Source organism: Mustela lutreola, chromosome 5 (genome assembly GCF_030435805.1).
Source record: "Mustela lutreola isolate mMusLut2 chromosome 5, mMusLut2.pri, whole genome shotgun sequence".
Classification (NCBI taxonomy): Eukaryota; Metazoa; Chordata; class Mammalia; order Carnivora; family Mustelidae; genus Mustela; species Mustela lutreola.
The window spans coordinates 7,112,036-7,131,841 of record NC_081294.1 but is presented as its reverse complement, the minus strand read 5'-3'; the positions used below and the strand labels follow the sequence as shown (position 1 = coordinate 7,131,841).

The window sequence follows — 19,806 nt, the reverse complement described above, 5'->3', positions numbered from 1 at the left end:
GTCGACTTGCTTCCAGAGGGTGGAGGGCTGAAAAAGAGCAGAATTCTTCCATCCAGGGAAATCTGGCTCCGAGAAAGTTACGCTGGACCTTCTTGAGGACATTTGTTTGCCGCTGGGGCAGAGGTCCATTCTGTCTTGTTCTGAGAGCGATGGCCTTACTTTATAAGCATGAACCTTTCCAGTGTGAATCCCACTTTGGATCACAGAAGAAAGCAGATGCACAAAGGACCCCAAGTAGGGCTCCCTGTGAAAATGTGAGTCCAGAGCCGAGAGCCTGGGGAAGATCGACGAAATGCAGGAAGTGGACACTGGTCAAAGGCCTTCACGCCATCTGTGTGGGTAAAAGATGTATGTGCTTTATTTTACCCAAGTTCACTGCCCGTTTCCCAGTTAACTAAACCGTTTTGAGAGTCAGACACGGAGGCTGGTCTCGGCAAACTCAGCCACTGGGTTTTCCAAAACTGAATAAAGAGCTGGGAAGAAGGAGGGGGAAAGAAGAAAATGCAGAAAGTGCAGTATCCAGGGAAACACCTGGAGATGCAGAAAGAAAGAAAGCAGGCGGAAATTGATGAAGACAATTTACGGAGAAAGCTTTAACCTCAGAAACTGCTTCTGAGATAAATCGTCAGAGACACAAGAAGATGTCAAGACAGCACCAGGTTACAAAAAATCGGAACACTGTCTCCGAAAATGCCCCACAAAATAAAGGATCGGTAACGAATGAGTTCTCTTTACAGAGTTGGGATGAATTATGTGTAAAACCCTGAGAAGGGGCTTTCTCTGTGGTTTGTCTTCTCCTTCCTGGAACGTGTGCATGTCGTGAGGTCCCAGAAGCCTTGTTTCCCGCTCAGCAGCGCCGGGGGAGTTCTTCAGACAAGACCACCTTGTTGCAGTGTGGAGAGAGAGGCAGAATCGGCTGGCGCAGTGAGGGGGAAGACAAAATGTCTTTCCTTCTGGTGGCAGAAAGCACTGACCTTTCTCTCTGAGCTTCTAATGCCCTGGTGGTCCCCTTTGCCTAACAACTTGGCGCCTCCCAGCGTGCCCGTGCCCGTGGACGTGCCTCCTTTTCCCTCCTGGCTTTTCCTCTCCCTTTTCTTTTTGTCTTTATCTTTTCTTTTATTTCTGGTATTTTGGCTCTTCCTTCTCCTCTTTCTTCTGGATCTGTGCACATGCCAATAAGCACAATTTGGTTTTGGGCAACCCAGCAACAAACTTTCTGGATGCCCACCTCAGCGCCCATCTCTGAACAGGGTATAACCCGGCCCCGTGGGGTGGCCAGGCCTTCCGACCTTCCTACCCTACTTTCAAGGGGCCCCTTCTCAAGCGGCCCCCCTGCTTCCGCCTAGTCCACGTTCCTCCTGCCTCCCCCAGTTACCCCCCGGGACTTGTGTCTTTCTCTGCAGGGGTTCCCGGCCCTGCTGCACCTCCGAGTGCACCAGTTACCAACAGCCTTCTGTATTTTCCCTGTCCTGCTGCCTTTTCATTACACCACCCGGGCCCCTGTGCTGGGAGCTGGGCCTGAGGGTTTCCTGTTGAGCCCAGGACCCAGCCCAAGCTGGAAGGGTAACCCCACTCTCCTCCGAGGAGTGACCAGGCACGTGAGCCCCACACCAGGGTGGTGAACCTCACTAATTCAGGGTTTCTCAGCCTCCTCACTCTTGATGTTCGGGATCCGATCTCTCTTAGTTGTGGGGTCTTTGTCCTGTTCACTGGGGATGTGTAGCCGCATCCCCAGGTCCCCAAGAGATGCTGGCAATACCTCTCTCCCAAAAACAACCAAAAATGTTTCCAGACATGGCCAGACACCGACGTGGTGAAGACCCTACTGTATTTCTCCAAACGCAACTCTTACATGGTCCATGTCACGTGGTTCTCATTTCTTCTAGATCACATTCCCTCGTTGCACAGACTTTTTTCAACAATATCTATTTTCCTCCTCTCTCTGGACATGAGGCTCCCGTGTTCCTTATATCATTTAGGAAAACATCTGGTTATTTATGTAATCATAGAACACTTCTCCTGCTGATGGTCTCCGAATCAGTCAGTGGCTTCAAAGAATCAGAGCGGTAGCGTTTTACTCGGAAGTCGTTACTGCCTGGAGAGAGGAGTTGTTTCTGCTGGATCAAAGCTGACCCCTGTTTTGCCTGAAGCGGTGACCATTTGTGACAGTGAACATCAGAAACAAATAGTGAAGAGCATCTTTCATTCCACTGGGTGACGGACACTCGATTGACAGAAGCTGCCCTCCGCTGAGTGTTCTGAGACACAGAAGGAAAACGAGCGAAACAAACACGAGCAAATAAAATGTCCTTCATGTACCACCAGTTTCTGGTTTTAACGGGTTAAAAATGATGGCAAGTCTCAGTCGTTATAGATTGACTGAAACTGCATTTGTAGAGGGAATTTTTTCGCAAACGTAGATTGAGGCAGATGGAGACGGAGTCACACACGGGCGCTGTAAGGAGAGAGCGACGTCCCCCCAAGTGGCATCTGACGCAGTAGCCGTCAGGTGAGGGGCCTGAGCCAGCCTCTGGCACACGGAAGAGAAGGAGACATGGCCATTCCTGTGAAAAGAAGCCGCCAGGCCAAACACCGCCTGCCCCAGGGCCAGTCCCAATTCAGACAACCCAAATTTCTCCGTTCTGACAGTTCAAGGGCCCAAATCGGAAAACATTTGCATAGAGTCAGCCTCACTAGAGCAGTCCCCTTATCCATGGTCTTGCTTCTGGAAGTTTCCACTGCACGCGGTCGGCCACAGTCCCAAGGGAGGTTAGAATGGTTCTGTTTAATTGTTTGTTGTTGTAATCTCTCACTGTGTCTCCTTTACAGATTAAACGTTACCATAGGTCTGGTATGAATAGGAAAAATCATAGCGTATGTAGGGCTTGGTGCTATCCAAGGTGTAGTTCAGGCATCCCCTGGGGTCTTGGAAGGTCCTCACAGGTAGAGGGGGGCGGCTCTAACCTCTGTTTGGGGAGTGCATTTCAGGCTTTTCTTACCAGCCACAAGTTTAGAAATGAGAATTCAGCGATTTCCTATTTTTTGTTTGTGCAGTAGTCTTAGGACAGCTGACACAGAATTACAAAGTTTCCCTTCTCCCTGAAATCAAAAGAATAATGCAAAATGTGACATCTCAAACATGAGAAAAATGCCAGCCATCTTGGCGGAGCTCGTGTTTTTTCCTCTGCGCCGCAGACAGCGGTCCGGGCTGCCGCACACAGTGCGGGGCCTGCCAGCCCGGAATGCCGGGCAGGGCGAGGGGGCTGAGCCTGCGGGCTGGGGCGCCCCGGGCCCACTCGCCACCCTGCGGGGAGCATTCCTCGGCCAGCCGGCTGCAGAGCAGGGGAGGAGACGGATGACACATTTGCTCTTGTTTCCCTGGGGTGCTGGGACCCACACAGGCACCGTTTCACGTGTAGTCCATTAAACGGAGAGTTCAGGGACTCAGGTCAAGAAGATGTCACCAGATCTTTGATTTGGGCCCGTTCAGAGGAGAAAGGAGGTGCGGAGACTGCCAGTTCTCTGTGAGCTTGGAGTTCAGTTTTATTTATAAAATTTTCAGTTCATTTTGGGGAAAGAGGGGGACTCTGCCTACGAAGTCCTCAAACATTTCCTGCGTTAAAGGGGGCAGAACTGCCTGTTTTTAGGTATTCAAAAATTTTTTATAGTAAAATCTGTCGTATTGAGTTCTTTTCAAAATAGCATTACAGAAACCCACTTCAAGAATTATTTAAATGTCTTGTAAACAAATATCATTTTAAACATAAATGGTCGATTCTCCTGCGTGCGAACAACAGTCCCTTGTCTGTCTGGGGTCATTGTGTCTGAGCCTCCGCCCTGCCCGGTGCCCTGTGGGAAAGACACCAGCTCTGGGGGTGGGCGGTGGGAGGATTGGGGGGTGGTGAGGAGCTGCTTTGTGTGCCTTTTGGCGCTTTTGCTTCTTTCTTGGACCTTTCTTGATCATCTCATTTCAGTACTTTTGACGCCAAGTTCCTAGAATTATTTTGCTCTCTCGTGGGACAGTTTTGATCAGAATCCAGGGCTCTGTGTATTGTTCTGCCTGTGGTTCTCCTGGGTTCTGCTTGCCATGTTGTCCAGCTCTGCAAGGAGGGTGGTGAGCTCCAGACGTCGGGGGGGGGGGGGGGGGAAGCCACCATGACTGCGTCCTGCCTGGGAACCTGGTGGCCTGCGGGGGGGTGGGTGGGGCACACAGCTGGACATATTCACCAGAAGTGCCAGTGTTTGGAATTCTTGAGTCAATGCATGCCACACCCTGCAGACCTGGATTTATTTGATGTAATTACTGCAAACATGGAGGATTCTTCAGATGGGACACTAACAACCAATGGAGATTCTGTGCAAGAAGATTCGTTTTTTGTTTTTTTTTTTTAATTGAGGTGTCCCCTACAAGTTTCCCATGGAGTTCAGTTGAAAATAGTGACATTATGTAAATAGATGCATAATAAATATGCGTTATCTATACCCTGTGCACTATATAGCGTACGATCAATTTGATATACATATTGTGTACTTACAGCTATGTATTTTTATATATGTACATTGATATATTTAGATATATATCTAAATATATCTAATATCTAAATATATATAAGATATAAATATATATCCAGATATATAAATACATATTTAGAAATAAATAGGACTATAACAACATGCCTATATATTTATTTAAACTTAGGTAGTCTGGGGGCACCTGGGTGGCTCAGTCAGTTGAGCATCTGTCTCTCGATTTCGGCTCAGGTCATGATTTTGGGTTGTGGCAGCGAGTCCCGAGTGTGGCTTCAAGCTGGGCACGGAGTCTGCTTGAGATTCTCCCCCTCCCTCTGCCTCTGTTTCTCCCCCTGCACATGCTCGTGCACTCTCTCTCTCTCTCAAATAAACTCTTAAAAAAATAAACTTCTGTAATCTGTGCGTACATATATACGTATGTAATACACGTGTCTCTTACCTAGAAGGCTCGTATGTACATACGTCTCACATACATACATTTACATCTGATGGGGCGATGCCGTTTCCCGAGACTCACCTGGTGACCGCGGCTTCCGTGAGTGCACACTCAGCACGAGAGGCGCGGGCCGTCGCCCTGCCTTGCTCCTCGGCGATCGGGGGGCTCGCCGAGGTGATGCGTGACTAAGGGAGACGCTGCTTTCGGTGGGAGCGCTGTGCTGGGCGCAGGCGCCGTCTGGCTGCCAGCCCTCCTTCCCCCCTCTAATGAAGACGGAATGACATTGCTGAGACATCGATCCCGATTCCAGATCGTCTTTCTACACAGTTACAGCCTCTCTTCAAGCAGAACATACCTGTCTTGGGGGGTGGGGTGGAGGATGAAACGCTGTAAGGGGAAAACCAGTGAATTCATTAAGAGAAAGGTCCTTACAGCATGTGCTTTCCATCCGGACTCAGGGCCATGTGTCCTTGAGACCAAGTGGGCCTTGGCCTGCCTCTGTCTCGAAGCTCTTGTAGTGAGTCAGCAAGTCCTCATTCTGCTATCAATCCAAATAAGAAGTGCTTCCAAGTCAAGGACAGGTTGACCCGCCTGTGGGATCGCAGGCACACGCGGGTCGTTTTCATATTCAAGCGGTGTTATCAAAATGTGGATCGATGACTCTCATTATCTACAACAGAAGCCGCGTGGTGGCTGGCTGCTGGCGGCCTTGGAAATGAGCACGGTGACTTCTTGGAAAACCAGAATTCATCAAATTCCCTTAAACCGTTTTCAAGATGCAGAAATGTGATAAAAGAAAATTCTTAGATGAGAAAAGGAAACTCGAAGACACTTAGCTAAGTTGATTTATAGGACAAACCTATACCAGGATCTGCTAAAGGGACGTGGGCATCATGCCTGTATTTTCAAACAAGCCGTCCCAGCCGGTCCTTCTGCACGTTTAAATAACCCGGGAACCGTCATGTTTGTAGCAGTGATCGACAGCACGATCCACCAGATTTTCCACAGGAGAATTTGGGTCGTAGGCTCGTCACCAGCAGGAGACATGATTACAGAGCCTGGCCGTTAGGCCACATCCTTTCATTCTCTCTCTCTCTCTCTTTTTTTTAAGATTTTATTTATTTGACAGATAGAGATCACAAGTAGGCAGAGGGGCAGGCGGTGGGGCGGGGTGGGGGGGAAGCAGGCTCCCCACTGAGCAGAGAGCCTGATGCAGGGCTTGATCCCAGGATCCTGAGATCATGACCTGAGCCTAAAGCAGAGGCTTCAACCCACTGAGCCACCCAGACACCCCAACACATCCTTTCATTCTTAATTTTGACTCTGATTCCTAGATTTATCTGCTGTTCAAAAGCTAAGTATCTCTACTTCCATTCCAATATGGTCTACATTCTGTTTTGTGTGAACTTACCCCAGTTTCTCTTAAAAAACATTATTTTAAATGCATCTGTTTGTTTAGGACTCGCTCCCAGACTGCTTCTAGAATCCGTTGGAGCAGTCTTTGAATTAAACATGAGGAGACTTTGAAGGGAGTGAGAACGGGAAAGCTCTGAGCTGATCGGAGCCAGACTCTGGGCAAAGGAGTTCACCTCTTGTCAAGAAGAAACACACAAGTATACCCACCTCCAAAGGTTCCTCTTACAGGACACGAGGAGCGAGCATGCCTTGTCCTAGCCTCGTTGGTGATAAGCCAACCTCTTCCTGTCCTCCTCTCCGTCCCCAGTGCATCTCAGCCTGCATCCTGGACTCCTCGAAAGCACGACTCTGGTCAGGTCCCATATGTCACAAGCAACTCGGATCGACAGAGCTGGGTCTGCCCTCTGTCCTTGAGAACAAGATGGCATAGGCCTCCCTGTCTGATCATCCTGGTCCCTCCTCTTCGCCCACCCTGCCCTGCAGACTCACTGGAAGAGCTAGGGAAGCCCATTGGTGGTCCCTGGGTACATGACCCTTCTCAGACAATAGAGCTGCCCGGTGTGTTCTCTGCTGGTCCTGAGTACTGAAACAGGCTTGTTCTAGTTCTCTGTTCCAATTGAAATAACAGTGTGCCCTCCCGTATTTACTTTTTTCAAAGACTAAAAAAAAAATATTCAGGTTGGATTTGTCCTGCCTGTCCAGTACAGTTCTGCTTCTTGGTGCCCACCGTCCCTAACTGCACTTCAGTTCTCCATCAAGTTGGTGATGGATCTTCATGAATGTTAAGGGCCTCAGTCAGATTTTCCCTTTGTCTTCTTTTGGGAAATAAAGATAAACACATTTTGTTATCTCAATTGTTACCCTTTGCAGACTGATAAGAGGCACTTGCTTTCTCTCCCCAGGTCTATAGACACCATCTTTCGGTGGGATCTTGAACTACCTTACCCTCGACTGTGTCCATAGATATAGGCTTGCTTCCAGCACGTTGTGTCAGTCTTTTGCTTTAAACGACAACAAAAAGTTCTTTTACGTCTTAGACTCCTTCTTAAAAGAGTTTTAAAAGCACAACAGAAAATAAATGATATCCCCTGTCCACAAAATCCCCTCTCTCCCCAACTGTTAATGATTTTAGCATCATTTCTGCGTCTGTTTTACGTTTAGGCACGAAGACTCTCAGCTCCCTCTGTGCTCCAGGATGTCTCCTTGGAGTCTCCCTCAGACATGCTGAGGCCTTAGGCCTTTATGCTGTGTTTGCAGACCCCTGTGCCCCCGTGTTCCCCGACGTGGCCGGGCCACCTCGCCCTTCCTCTGTGTCCTCCTCAAGCAGGGAAAGGGATATAACCGTGTGTCTCTTTGAAGTCTTGTTTTGTTCTTTCTCCTTCGAACTTTCTGCCCTTTCCCAAGTCATAAAAACAAAACGGAGGAGAACCGAACCAGCCTCCGCCCGCGGGTGGGCCTTTCTCAGCTGCCCAGGCGCTGCCTCTGTTGGCCTTCATTTCTCCCTTCTGATACCGCGCTTCCAGCTTCTGTTCCTTTTCTTGTTCTGCTCCTTGCGTGTTCAGATTGGCAGCCAGGGGTCATCTGTTACTATCCTTGCTGGCTCTGGTTTTGGGAGAATTACCGTCCCTGACATCTGACTTCCTATTTAAAAAGCAAATCCCCAAACTTAGCTCTTTTGGTCATCCTCATGGCTAGGCCCCCAAGCAGACTGAATGACGGCAAATCAGCAGGGCATGGAGATCGGGGCTCCGTTGATGGAAGAGAGCGCTGTCATGCGTCAAAGGCGGAGCTCCTTCCACGGGGCAGTGGGCCATGGGGACCACTGGGGGTCGTGTGACATCGGCTCTGTCCACTTGGTCGGCTCCTCACCACGTTCTGTTGGTTCGCTGTGTTCTCGCCATGCCCTACCGCACCCCCTGCCCGGTTTGGGCACTAAAGGACAAGGGACCCAGTGAAGGAAGGGGTTCCCTTGTCTCTCTCCTGACCTGAAATCTCCCTATCTCAAGTTTAGCTTCTACACTGAGCGGCCCTTCAGCGTTGGGTCAGGTCAGACATCACGCAGAGAAACAAATAACGAATCCCTTCACAAACAAGTAGCGAGTCCCTTCACATTCAGAGTAAAGTTCAAATTCACCGGGCACAGCCCGCCCCTGTCTATGCAGGGTATGTGTGACCTCCTCCGCATATGACAAAAGCACCTCATTCTCGAGTCAGATGCCTCGGCACAGCCCACTCCCTCCACCTGGGATGTGTTTTTCCTTTTTAAGTCATGAAATTCTGTAAGTGTCAGAGGGCACTTCCTCCGGGAGCCTCACTAAACTCTATCGTTCCTTTTTTTTTTTTTTTTTCTAAAATTTTATTTATTTAGTTGACAGAGAGAGAGAGGGAGCAGCACAGGGAGAGGGAGAAGCAGACTTCCCGCAGAGCAGGGATGTGGGGCTCGATCCCAGGACACTGAGACCATAACCTGAGCCAAAGGCAGAGGCTTAACCCACTGAGCCACCCAGGCGCCCTCTATCCTTCCTTTAAAACCTGCATTGGATGTCTCCTCCTGGGAAGCCTTCCTCTATCTCTTCCCATCCCCTTCCCTCTGGAGGTAGTAATATTCTCCTCTGCACAACTCCATAGTAGTTGTTATGGCCCCGTATTTTGATTTTCTGCTGAGTGCCTAGATTGTGACTTGTAGCACAATGTCGACCAAAGAATAGTTAACCAGTAAATGCTTACTGAATGAATGAGGAGCTTTCTGGCTCAGAAGTCCACACACGACGATGACAGTGCCCAAATTTTCTATGCATGCTTTGCAAGCACAAAACACATTGAACTCTGGGTTTTCACCCAGCCTGGGGTTTCTCCCACATGTTCTGGACATCCTTTCCTTAGTAGTTACACTTTGATTTCTCCATCAAAAAATAAAAAAAAAAAAGTTTATAGATTCTCACTACCTATAGGAAAGCACTTTGAAAAGTTTGTCTCAAACTTGTTCCAAATTGTTTACAGAGTTTCACATGTGATCCTGGCATTTGGAGAAGCATTTGTAACATTTTTTTTTTTTCAAAGTCCTGGAAAGTTTTCTAAGACAGGTTTTCATGAGGGGCATCCAGTAGTTTCCTTTTATTCATTCTCTTAACACATATCGAAGGTGATTTCAGGTTTGCACCGTTAAAAGGTACAGTTAAAAATGAAACCACACTCATCAAAAAAAGATACATGCTTTGAGGTTTTAATTGAATGTGTATGTTTATCTTCATAAATACCTTCTATTGAACAAGTGTGCAGGTAGAGAAGGTCAGATTATTTAATAGTTTTATTGTTTTGGGGGCGTCAATATCTAAGGCTTTTTGTTTTTGTTTTTAGTGGTCAATTACCATATAATTTATCAGCCAGTCAAAATTGAATCACATTTGCCATTCATTCCTCTTGGGTTCAGGCTGGTTAACATGTTTTGTGTGATATTTTTCCCCCCAGGAGGAATGTCAGAACTACATCCGGGTGCTTTTGGTGGGTGGCGACCGGTTATTTACCTGCGGGACCAACGCCTTCACGCCTGTCTGCACCAACCGCTCGGTAGGTCTTCATCTCAAACCTCGACAGAAGTTAATACCAGGAAAATCCAAACATTCTGTTAAAGCTGTAGTTTTACATGCATTTCCATTCTCGAAGGAGTTGTTTTTTCAATCAAAGAAAACGTCTTTTTTTCCAAATGGAATAAATATTTGAGGTATTGATTTATTACTAATCACCCTGACCAGGCTACAAAGAGCTGGAAGGAACTCGGCTTGTTTCATTCAACTTCAGTGTGTTTCTAAACTGTTTCTGCCAGCTTTTCCCCACCAGTGATCCTCAACAGTAATCCCCAACATACTCTTCCTTTAGCCTGGTTTACTGTAGAGATGCCGACAAGTATTAAATGGCCTTAAAATCATAGTCCAAATGACGAAAATGCACTTGACCTGTTGGGTAAGAGCAATGTCAGAAAAACGAAAGGCAGCCAACACATGAAGCCCGAACCCCGGGCAGAGCTAAGTTCCACCCTGGCCTCTTCCCTTTTCTTCTCACCTGCCCTTTTTGGCGGGGACTTTCTGGCATCTGCACCTTACACCTGTAGATCGTGGGGTCCTCGGAGCTCTCGTGACATCTTCCTGACTCGAGATAGGGATTAGATGTTCCGCGGGGAGCAGGATGAAGAAAGAGTGTGATGTCGATCTCCCGGTGGCATCACTTCTCTCAAAGCTTGACTCGATCATCTGCAATATTTTCCAATAACCGAATTGGCAGTTGTTGGAAATCCAGGGAGGATGAGGAGGAGGATGGGAAGTGCTGCCCACAGAGAGCCCTCGGTGTCACGCCCTGTTCTCAACGCTTCACACCGACTTGACTGGTGGTTCTCTACCCCATGTGGTATTTACCTTTTGGGTCCCTGTTGTTTTCAACAAGAGTTTGAGGTATAAAGCATTGAAGTGGCTGGCCTGGAGCTGACTGAGGGCACAGTGAGCAGTGTGTGGGGAGGCCCTGTGTGGCCTCTGTGCTCTGCTACCACCCAGGTCAGAACAAAGAAGCCCGTGGAACTCTTCTCATTCAAGGATCAGTTGAGAATCCAGCATCTGAGAAGCGGGGTTCACACCAGAAGCCTACAGGACCCCGCGTGGGCTGTCTGAAAACTGACAAAATAAAGTCTCGGAAATTTGGGCTATGCAGTCCGAAGTAGCACGCATCTTTATCTGGGAGCACAGTTTGGGGCTCTTTATAGCATTTTAATTCCCTTACAGTGATAAAATTGCATGTAATCTAATTGTGGTTTCTGTTTCTCTCAATATTGAAGTTTTCTTTATTGATGTGGAAAGTCTGCAGTGCCCATGCATGACCAGTGGGACCCACGTACAATCATCTTATTGCAGTTTCTGGGGGGGTGTAATGATGTGAGTTCTGGCAGCTCGAAGGGAGGCGGGAGGGGTGATTGATTGGTGGCTCCTCCTGTCAAGTACACCGCAGGGTGTTTCCATCAGAGTCAGAGTGCACACCTCTGTCACGGCTTGTCCTAAGCCCCAGAGAGTTCATTACACGTGTGTCATTTGCGAGTCGGGCTCAGCTGATCTCAGGCTTTCATGGGGGGTAATTGGTTTCGTCTCTCCTTTCTTCCCCCGCAGTTGAATAACCTGACCGAGATCCATGATCAGATCAGTGGCATGGCCCGCTGCCCCTACAGTCCCCAGCACAATTCCACGGCTCTTCTGACGGCCGGCGGGGAGCTGTACGCCGCCACAGCCATGGACTTTCCGGGACGGGATCCCGCCATTTACCGGAGCCTGGGCATCTTGCCTCCACTCCGCACGGCGCAGTATAACTCCAAATGGCTCAATGGTGAGTCTGCCGGTCACGGCCGGCCCCCACCTCGTTTGTCTGTAGCTCCTGGTGACTGGTACTCAAAAGCAAGCTGTCGCCACTTCCGAAGAGAAACAATTTCTTCATTCCTCAACAAATCAGAATGTCACTTGTTTTGTACATCAGTGTGGACGGGCGTCTGTAAGGAGCTCTTTCGGAGTAGAAGGGAAGTGACGCTGTCAACGCTGGGGACAGCAACAACAGGGCTAACGTTGACATGACCACGCGTCAGACTTAAGCTGGTTTTTACGCTGTTGTCCGAAGTTCAGGAAATGTGATGTCTTATTGCAGCTATCTGTAGATTGGTGTGCATTCTTCCGTAACTTCTCGTCATAGATCTAAAAGCAGGAAATGACTAGCACTTCATGAAAATTGTCAGACACTGGGTAGCAGACTGTGTTGGGCCACGGGTAGCTCCAAAGAGCTTGATCAGTTTTAAAAAAGTCTCAAGTCACATACCCAGGGCATTGGGGTGCACGTTACTTGGATTTACTTACTTCGATGGCGTGAGCATCCCTGGTCGCTCCGCCGTCCACATTCTGGCAGTGTGGTCCTTGGACTGACCCCGCTGGGAGCGCAGAATCTCTCATGCAGTTTCAGGCACTGTACCCAGGTGTGATGATATCCAGCAACAGAAGCCAGATTCCGTGTGTCTTTTTTTTTCTTTTTTTTTCAAGAAACCCAAAACCCCAAACCCCCAGAAGATGTCCTTTCAGTCTTGGACTGGAAATTGGTCATGTGCTCACTAAGCAGTCAGAATAGGGGCTGACTTTGTACCATGTCCTGAGGGAGGTATGCCAGCTGGAATCGAGCTCTTCGTGTGTGTGTATGTGCCTTTATGAATGTGCCTGCACACACACCCATGTGTGCGCACACGCACATATATGCCCATGTGCACATACCACATGCACAATGTCATAGGTAGATACGTGCGTCACATGTCATCCCTTTGTTTGATAGCTTGCACAAAGATGAAATCTTGCCCTTGCCCTATCCTATTTATTATTTTGAGCTTTCAAGTTTGACAAAGATTTACTGACCTTCTGTCAAGTACAGGCTAATAATGTCGATGAGAATTTCTCAACCTCAGTACTATTGACGTTTTGGAAAAGATAATTCTTCGATGTGTGGGTGGCGCATGATGGTTGGCTATCACAGGATGGTTAGCAGCGTCTCTAGCCGGTCTGTACTCACCAGATGCAATAGCGTCCCCCTCTACCCAGTTGGGACAATAAAAAAATTTCCAGAAATTTCAACGTGTCTCCTGGGGGAGAAGATGCCTCTGGTTGAGAACGACTTGCTTAGGCTTAGTATTTATGTACATTTATTTGTGTGTATATATATATATATATATAAACACGACACAAGCATTTTTCCAAATAATATAGTCAAACCAGCCCCAGGTTGCCTTTAAAAGATTCCCTTGTGGAGAAAACAAGATCCTCATCAACTTTCTCCAGTAATTTAAATGACTCTGCACCCTTGCAAAGGGCACCATGAATTGTTTTCCTAAACTGAAGCTCTAACTAGCTTTTCTTCTTGAACATTATTTCCGTTGAACTGGTTTCAGACCCCTTTGGGCCCTGAAGCTTTCCTCTGTTTAACTTAAAGTTCTTTTTTCTGTTCATTTGTTGATTTTTACTGACCATGCAAAGTTTCCACTTAAAGATCAAAATTACCTGCCCCCAACCAAAGGCATTGTAATTAGACTTTGTCCAAAGCAAAGTAAAAACTAATTAGGAATACCATCTCTCTCTCTATTTTCCCCCCAGAAGTGGCCCCCTGATAATTCAGATTATAGCATGAGTTAAAAACACTGACTGTTTCTTTGCATGTGACTCTGATTCCCACTGGCTGGTCAGATGGTCTGATTCCATTAACCTCTGGGTGGACCCCTTTCTGTCTGCAAGTCGGGATGGGGGAAGGGCGGTGGGAGAGCTAACCCTGCTCACCCCGGTCTCCGTCGGCGTGCTGCCATTATTCGTTCAACAGAATGCATCACATTTTAGCTTCCTAAAGTGTGCTGCTGTTCCTGTAGGTAGAATCCAACAAGTGCAGACATTGCACATAAGTCCACGGTCACCGTGGTAAAGTCAGCACTCAACCACCTTGTCATCGTCATTTCCGTGACAACGACTCGCCCTGTTGCCCTCAGCCCTGCCCACCCCCACTGGCCCACAAAGGAAGGCCCCCACTCCCTGGGCAGAGAGCAGAGAGTTCTCGATGTTGAGCCTTTCTTCCCTCTCCTGTGCCTTGTTAGGTCAGTGCCTTCTACTGAACTCCTGGTTGGCCCTGGTTTTGGCTCCGATGGACCATCCAGGACAGATTCTGGCCTCTGACCCCACTTAGTTCTGCTTCTCACCCACCTGCTGAGCCGGGAAGCAGGGGCCTGTATTCTTCGTGACCTCACTGGAATCCCTACTTTGCATCCCATCTGCTTCGTGACCAGATGCCCTGGTCTCCGTTCCCCACTGTGCTCTGGAGTCGTGTTCTTTCTTTACTTGAAATTATTGCTGTATTTGTTATTCCTTCCCTTTATTTTTTTTTTTTTTTCTCTAGCCTCAGATTTCTTCCTCTCTAGCGACGACTGCCACTTTTTAAATAAAAATGTGCAGATGTCTTTCCCCTTCAATGAGACAAAAACAATAAAGAAACCCAAACAAGCTGAGAATGAAGTTAGTTCTGCAGTATCCAAAAAAGGGTATTACTTCCTGTTGAGATTTTAGAGACCCATTCACGGAGGCGCTTAGAATCTTCTCCACAGAGTGTTCAGCTGGTTGAGAATCAGGACACGGAGTGAGCAAGTAGAGAGCCGAGGTTTGGATTTACTCTTGATAGAGCTGAGCAGGTGCTGAAAACCCGGTGCTGGTGTGTCCAGTTAAGAACGTTCAGGCTCTGATCTGCCGAATGAGGAGGAGACGCGGGCCACCCCCATGGGGTCGGCAGGCGGCTGTCTCCTGGGCACGCGAGCTCCCACTCCGGGGAGGTGGAAAGCCTGGGGCCTGATGATTGAGAAGGTGTTCATGGCACTCGCTCATGGATGCGAACGCCGAGGGTTCATCACTTACTCATCTTGGGCTATCACGGATCGTAACCTGCTCACCCATGATCATGACCAGAACTCACTGCTTTGCTTTGGCCATTTTTGGGGTTTTGCCAACAATCTTGTTTGCTGAAAGAGTTGCCTCCTCAGGAGAGAGGTGTAGAGGACAGGGCCTTCCGACTGTGGTCGGCCTGTTTTTGTCTTCAGTGTGGTGCTTGTGGTGAGTTGTGTATACAGTGATGTGTCTGTACTCACAGGGGGCCCTTCCCATGGTTCAATTAGTTACCTCATACAGGAAAAACGCAGTAGTCTTTGAAGCTTGTACGAGAGGCCCCTTCCTCGCCTCTTGAAGCTCTGGTAGCCCCAGATATTCCTGGCTTGTGGCAAATGCCTACAGTCTTTGCCTCCTTGTGCATGTGGCCTCGTCTCTCTGCTTGTCTGCGTCCTCACGTGGCCATCTTCGTGTAAGAACACTGGTCATCCTGCATTAGGGGCCCGCCATACTCCTCCTCTTCAGTCTGCCATGACCCTATTTCCAACAAGGTCTCGTTTGCAGCAGGTCCTGGGGGGGGGGGGGGTTAAGTCTTCAACATGTGTGGGGGGGATGGCGGGATCCATGATGCGGGGCTGATCACCAAATGCTCAAATGTTGCCACCTCCCAGCGCAGCCCCTGGTTTCCGGCGACGGCCCCACTCTTCTCTCTGGGCTGTGTGTGGGTCGGTCTTCGGCTGTGTGTGGCCCGGCCCGCTCGCTCGCTCTGCCCCGACTCGTGGGCGGTTCCCCGTGTGCGCCATGGGGCAGCCGCAGCGCCGCGCCTTCCTCACCGCGTGGCTGCGCGCGGCCTTCTGCTGTCCTCCCCTCCTTTGGTTTTCCGCCTCCTCCCAAATCCGGCCTCCACCTCCCTTAGCTCCGATTAGAGTTTCAGCTCCCGGGACTCGGCTGGATCGCTCCTCCCTTCTGGGCATTACACAGGAGTGAGCTCGTCGCATGGCACTGGAGCTCTCGGCCATGATAGTGCGGGGAACCCACAGAGTCCGCACTCCACCTGCAGAGAGAGCCGAGGCCCTACCCACGGCCTCCCATTATCCTGTGTCCCGACTCCTTCCCACCCCATGCTCCCTCTGCTTTGGCCTCGTAAATGTTGCACAGGGCCACTGGCTCTTGGCTGCCTTCCAGGGATCAGCCAAGGCCAGAGAGTCAGTCGCTTAAGCTTTGTGGTCCATGGTGTCCCCATCGAAGCTGTTCAGTTCCTCCCTCACAGCGGCCTCCCTCCCGGTGGCTGGTGCTCCTGAAGCCTCATTTACAGCCAGCGGGCGGGATGGGCCTCAGGCTGTTGTTTGCGGGCCCTGTTCTAGCTGAAGAGCTCCCCTGACCTGAACTCCACTTGGCCGACTGGTTTAGCTCCTTCCAGTCTTTGCTCAGACGGCCTTTCAATGAGACGTCCTCCGACCCCTTAGTTGAAGGGGCGCCCTCTCCCATCCAAGCCCTCCTGGTCCCTCTTCCCTTGCTCAGCTTTTATCCTTGACTCCTATGCCCTTCAGTGCTTGTCTCCTTCCTCTCTAGAATGGAGGTTTCCCATGGTGAGCTAATGTGTTTTGTTCACTGATGTGTCCCGCATCAGTGCCGCGCACGTAGTAAGCTCTCATCAGTATTTTTGGAATAAATGAGTTACTAGATGAGGAATTGCTTCTTTGCTTGCCCCATAAGTGTATGAATACTCCAAGGGCAGGGATTGTATGTGAGCCATCTTCATGTGTCTCATTCAGTGTCTGAAACACACAGTCGAAGCTCTGTCAACGTTTATTGAATGAGTAGGAGATAAGCCCATGTTGTAAATCGTAGAAATATGAATGGTGTTGTTAAACGAAGGGAACATGTCATAGGAATTATAAGCCAGAATTTAAAAAAAGAAAGAAAGAAAGAAAGAAAGAAAGAAATAAATAAATTCATGTGTTTGAAATTGATTCAGGTCCAAACATCTGAAAAAACTTCCTTCGTCATCTCCCTTAGACGAGTCACACCTGTGACTCTGTCTCAACCATGATTTAGTCAGTTATCAAACGCAGTGCAATCGATTAGGTGCTTTTCGGGAGGAATTTGGAACATTGAGTTATGTGCTCCACAATGAATGTAAGTTTCAACATCAGATTTATCCCCCTGGGCCAAAATCTCTCTGAAAACAAATTTATGTGTTTAGAGAAATACCTTAACAGCTTTAATGCATTAAAATACTCATCATTAATAACCTTTATTAAATGATTACTGTAAGGCAGGATAATAAATGTTTAATGGCCAGTGCTTAAAATAGAGGAGCTGTAAAACTCGCCTTCAAGAAATTGGCAATCAAATTGGGGAAACAATAAACCCATGAAAAAGGGAAAAATGACATTTCCAAATTAATAGTATGCAAATTCAGTTTGTAGGTTATGAGGGAAATACATACTTTCACAGAGGGGGGAATAAAACCTCTGTAGGAACTTGGAAAAACTAATTCATCAATGGGTCTTAAGAAGTCAGCATGGCAGTCTACATGGACATCATCTTGTTAACCCTAGTTGAACTGCTGGGTTTCCTTCTCTGCGGGGAAGGGTTTGCCTGTCGACAGAGTTGTCCTGATGAGGTCCCCAGCTCCTTCTGTTTCTACAGGTTTCAACCATGACCTCATGTGGAAGCAGACAGACCTGACATCAAAGGCCTTCTCTTTTTAACAATATTATTTCATATGAGCTATTATGGTTTTAACCAGGAGAACTCTTTTCGTAACAATCTCAACTTCTCCTGGTTCGAAATGCTTCGATGATGTTGCCAGTGCCTTAAATAGACTCATTGAGGTCTTTAAAATACAATGAGTAACCTCCTAAGGATTAAAGATAATTTACTTGGAGGGAGAAAATCCCCTCTGTGCTTAACTCAAGCAGAAATTGTTTCTCCTCATCGTGAAGACAGGTGCCTCGTGGAGAGCTCAGCACTTCCCCTGAGAGCAGATGTCACCTCCCAGAGCTGCAGGCACGGCCAGAGTCACTCTTTCGGGCTTGTCCTGGGGACAGTGAGAGTTCACTTTTGACAGTCTACACAGCACATTCCCTCCTGGGCCCCTTTGCTCTCGGGGCTCCCTGGATGGACATTTGCTAGAGCAGGAAATTCATGGATTAGAGGCAGCCCTCACAAAACAAGCCAAGTACAGACAAGTGGTGCCTAGGAACTGAAGTGTGTTTGTGTAGGAAAAGTCAAGTCTTTATCAAGGAAAAGCTCAGGAAACTGGAATTAAAAAAAAAAATCACGAGTGCTTAGTTAGCAGCTAGTTTTCTTTTTTTTTTTTAAGATTTTATTTATTTTTTTGACACAGAGAGAGAGAAGAGACAGAGATCACAGTAGGCAGAGAGGCAGGCAGAGAGAGAGGAAGGGAAGCAGGCTCCCCGCTGAGCAGAGAGCCCGATGTGGGGCTTGATCCCAGGACCCTGAGATCATGACCTGGGCCAAAAGCAGAGGCTTTAACCCACTGAGTCACCCAGGTGCCCCTAGTTTTATATTTTATTAAATGGGCATCTGGGGAGATGCTTAAGAGGGGTGTCACTGTGAACAGTAGGCTCTCTTGGGGACCTCAGCTTTGAGGCTAAGTCTGACCTCTAACGCATGAGGTCTCCGCTCGCTAGGGTGGTGAGTCACATGGGCATAGAGCCTGCGAGCAGTTGGGGGACATGGGACTGAGCACGGAGAACAACCTTTTCTAACTGGTGGGACATCAGGCAGGTTGGCCATCTTGTGTGGGATGCAGGTCTGTTGGAAATTGTGCTGTAAACCCAATCTGAGCATCTTCTTGGGGTCGCAGGGGCTCTTTGGAACTTGTCAGGTCGATGGGAGAGTCCACACATGTGCCATCTGTAATCCTCCACAAGATCCGCCGAGGGAGATGGCACTGTCCCTGTTTTACAGGCGTTCAAGCCGCCATCAGTGGAACTAGCCCCTGCACCAGAGCCCCGAGGCCGCCGGGCACGGGAGCGGCCGTCTGCGACACGCGCAGTCCAGAGCTGGTGGTCGGCGCCCCCGCGGGCTCCCTCGTCCCGAGCTCCACGTTTTTATGCACGAGCTGCCACAGAACAGGGGCGGCGGGGACTCTGGAGAGGGCGAGGAGGGTCTCCTTATTGGTCGAAACTTACAAAAAGCAATGACATGGATGCAGACTACTGGAGTCAAAGTAGAAGAGCCTGTGGCATAATTGAGAACAGTCCTTCACGGGCACAGAGGTTTGTCAAGTGACAGGAAGGAGTCGGTTCTTGTTGCGGTCTCGGCAAGCTGTGCCGTGCACCGGTGGGTCTCTGTGCTGAATGCCTGAACGGGACAGAGCGCAGAGTCCCTTCCGTCTGGTGGTGACAGCTCTGTGCTCGCCAGTCAGTCACTCGGACTTTCAGTTTGCTCCTTTCCGAAGAGAATGGACGAATGAGCCGTTCCTCCCCGACCAAGGTATTGTGTGGCCAAAGGCACCAACTCGATACACTAAGTCATAGACAGATTTGCGTCCAACAAAACAGAAATCCACATGGAGAAGTTACATCCCATTAGAGAGAACATAACAAATTGTACAGAAATTTTCTAGTACTTTCATCACCAGGAAGGAAAATGGTTCAGGGCATTGTCTAGAGATCATGAGCCGTTGCCTTGTGACAGCCCGAGGTCCCTCATGCCACCCTGGCAGTATTATAACATTGCTCCTTGTCCTCCCAAAAGTGCTCCCGTTTGGCCCATAAATCACATTGTCATCCTGTTTACAAGATCCCCAGGTGTGTGCGCTTCAGTAAATTTGTCTCCATTTTGTTCTGTTAAACTCTTTCTATCCCCTCAGTGGCCTCTCACATTTGGTCATGCACTGCTACGTATTGGCTCACTGGCTCTCTTTTGTGCGCTTCTGTCTTGCCCTGGCCCAGGTCAGCTCCGGCGACAGAGATCACGCCGTCATTCAGGTTGACGCGTTCTAAGCGCGTAGTCTTACAGCCCGATCCC

At 48.8% G+C, this 19,806-nt stretch overlaps 1 protein-coding gene across 9 annotated transcripts in view; it reads left to right on the top strand.

The window, feature by feature from the left end:
- The window catches only part of SEMA5A (semaphorin 5A), a 466,271-nt gene that overhangs the window by 295,140 nt on the left and 151,325 nt on the right, over positions 1-19,806 (top strand). For all 9 annotated transcript variants that reach the window (XR_009353706.1, XR_009353707.1, XM_059173630.1 and 6 more), the window contains 2 exons: positions 9,851-9,949; positions 11,530-11,743. Coding sequence is in view for 7 of the 9 variants with exons in the window: in XM_059173630.1 (XP_059029613.1) it covers positions 9,851-9,949; positions 11,530-11,743 (313 nt within the window). In the remaining 2 variants the exon portion in view is untranslated. The remainder of the gene's footprint in view (positions 1-9,850; positions 9,950-11,529; positions 11,744-19,806) is intronic.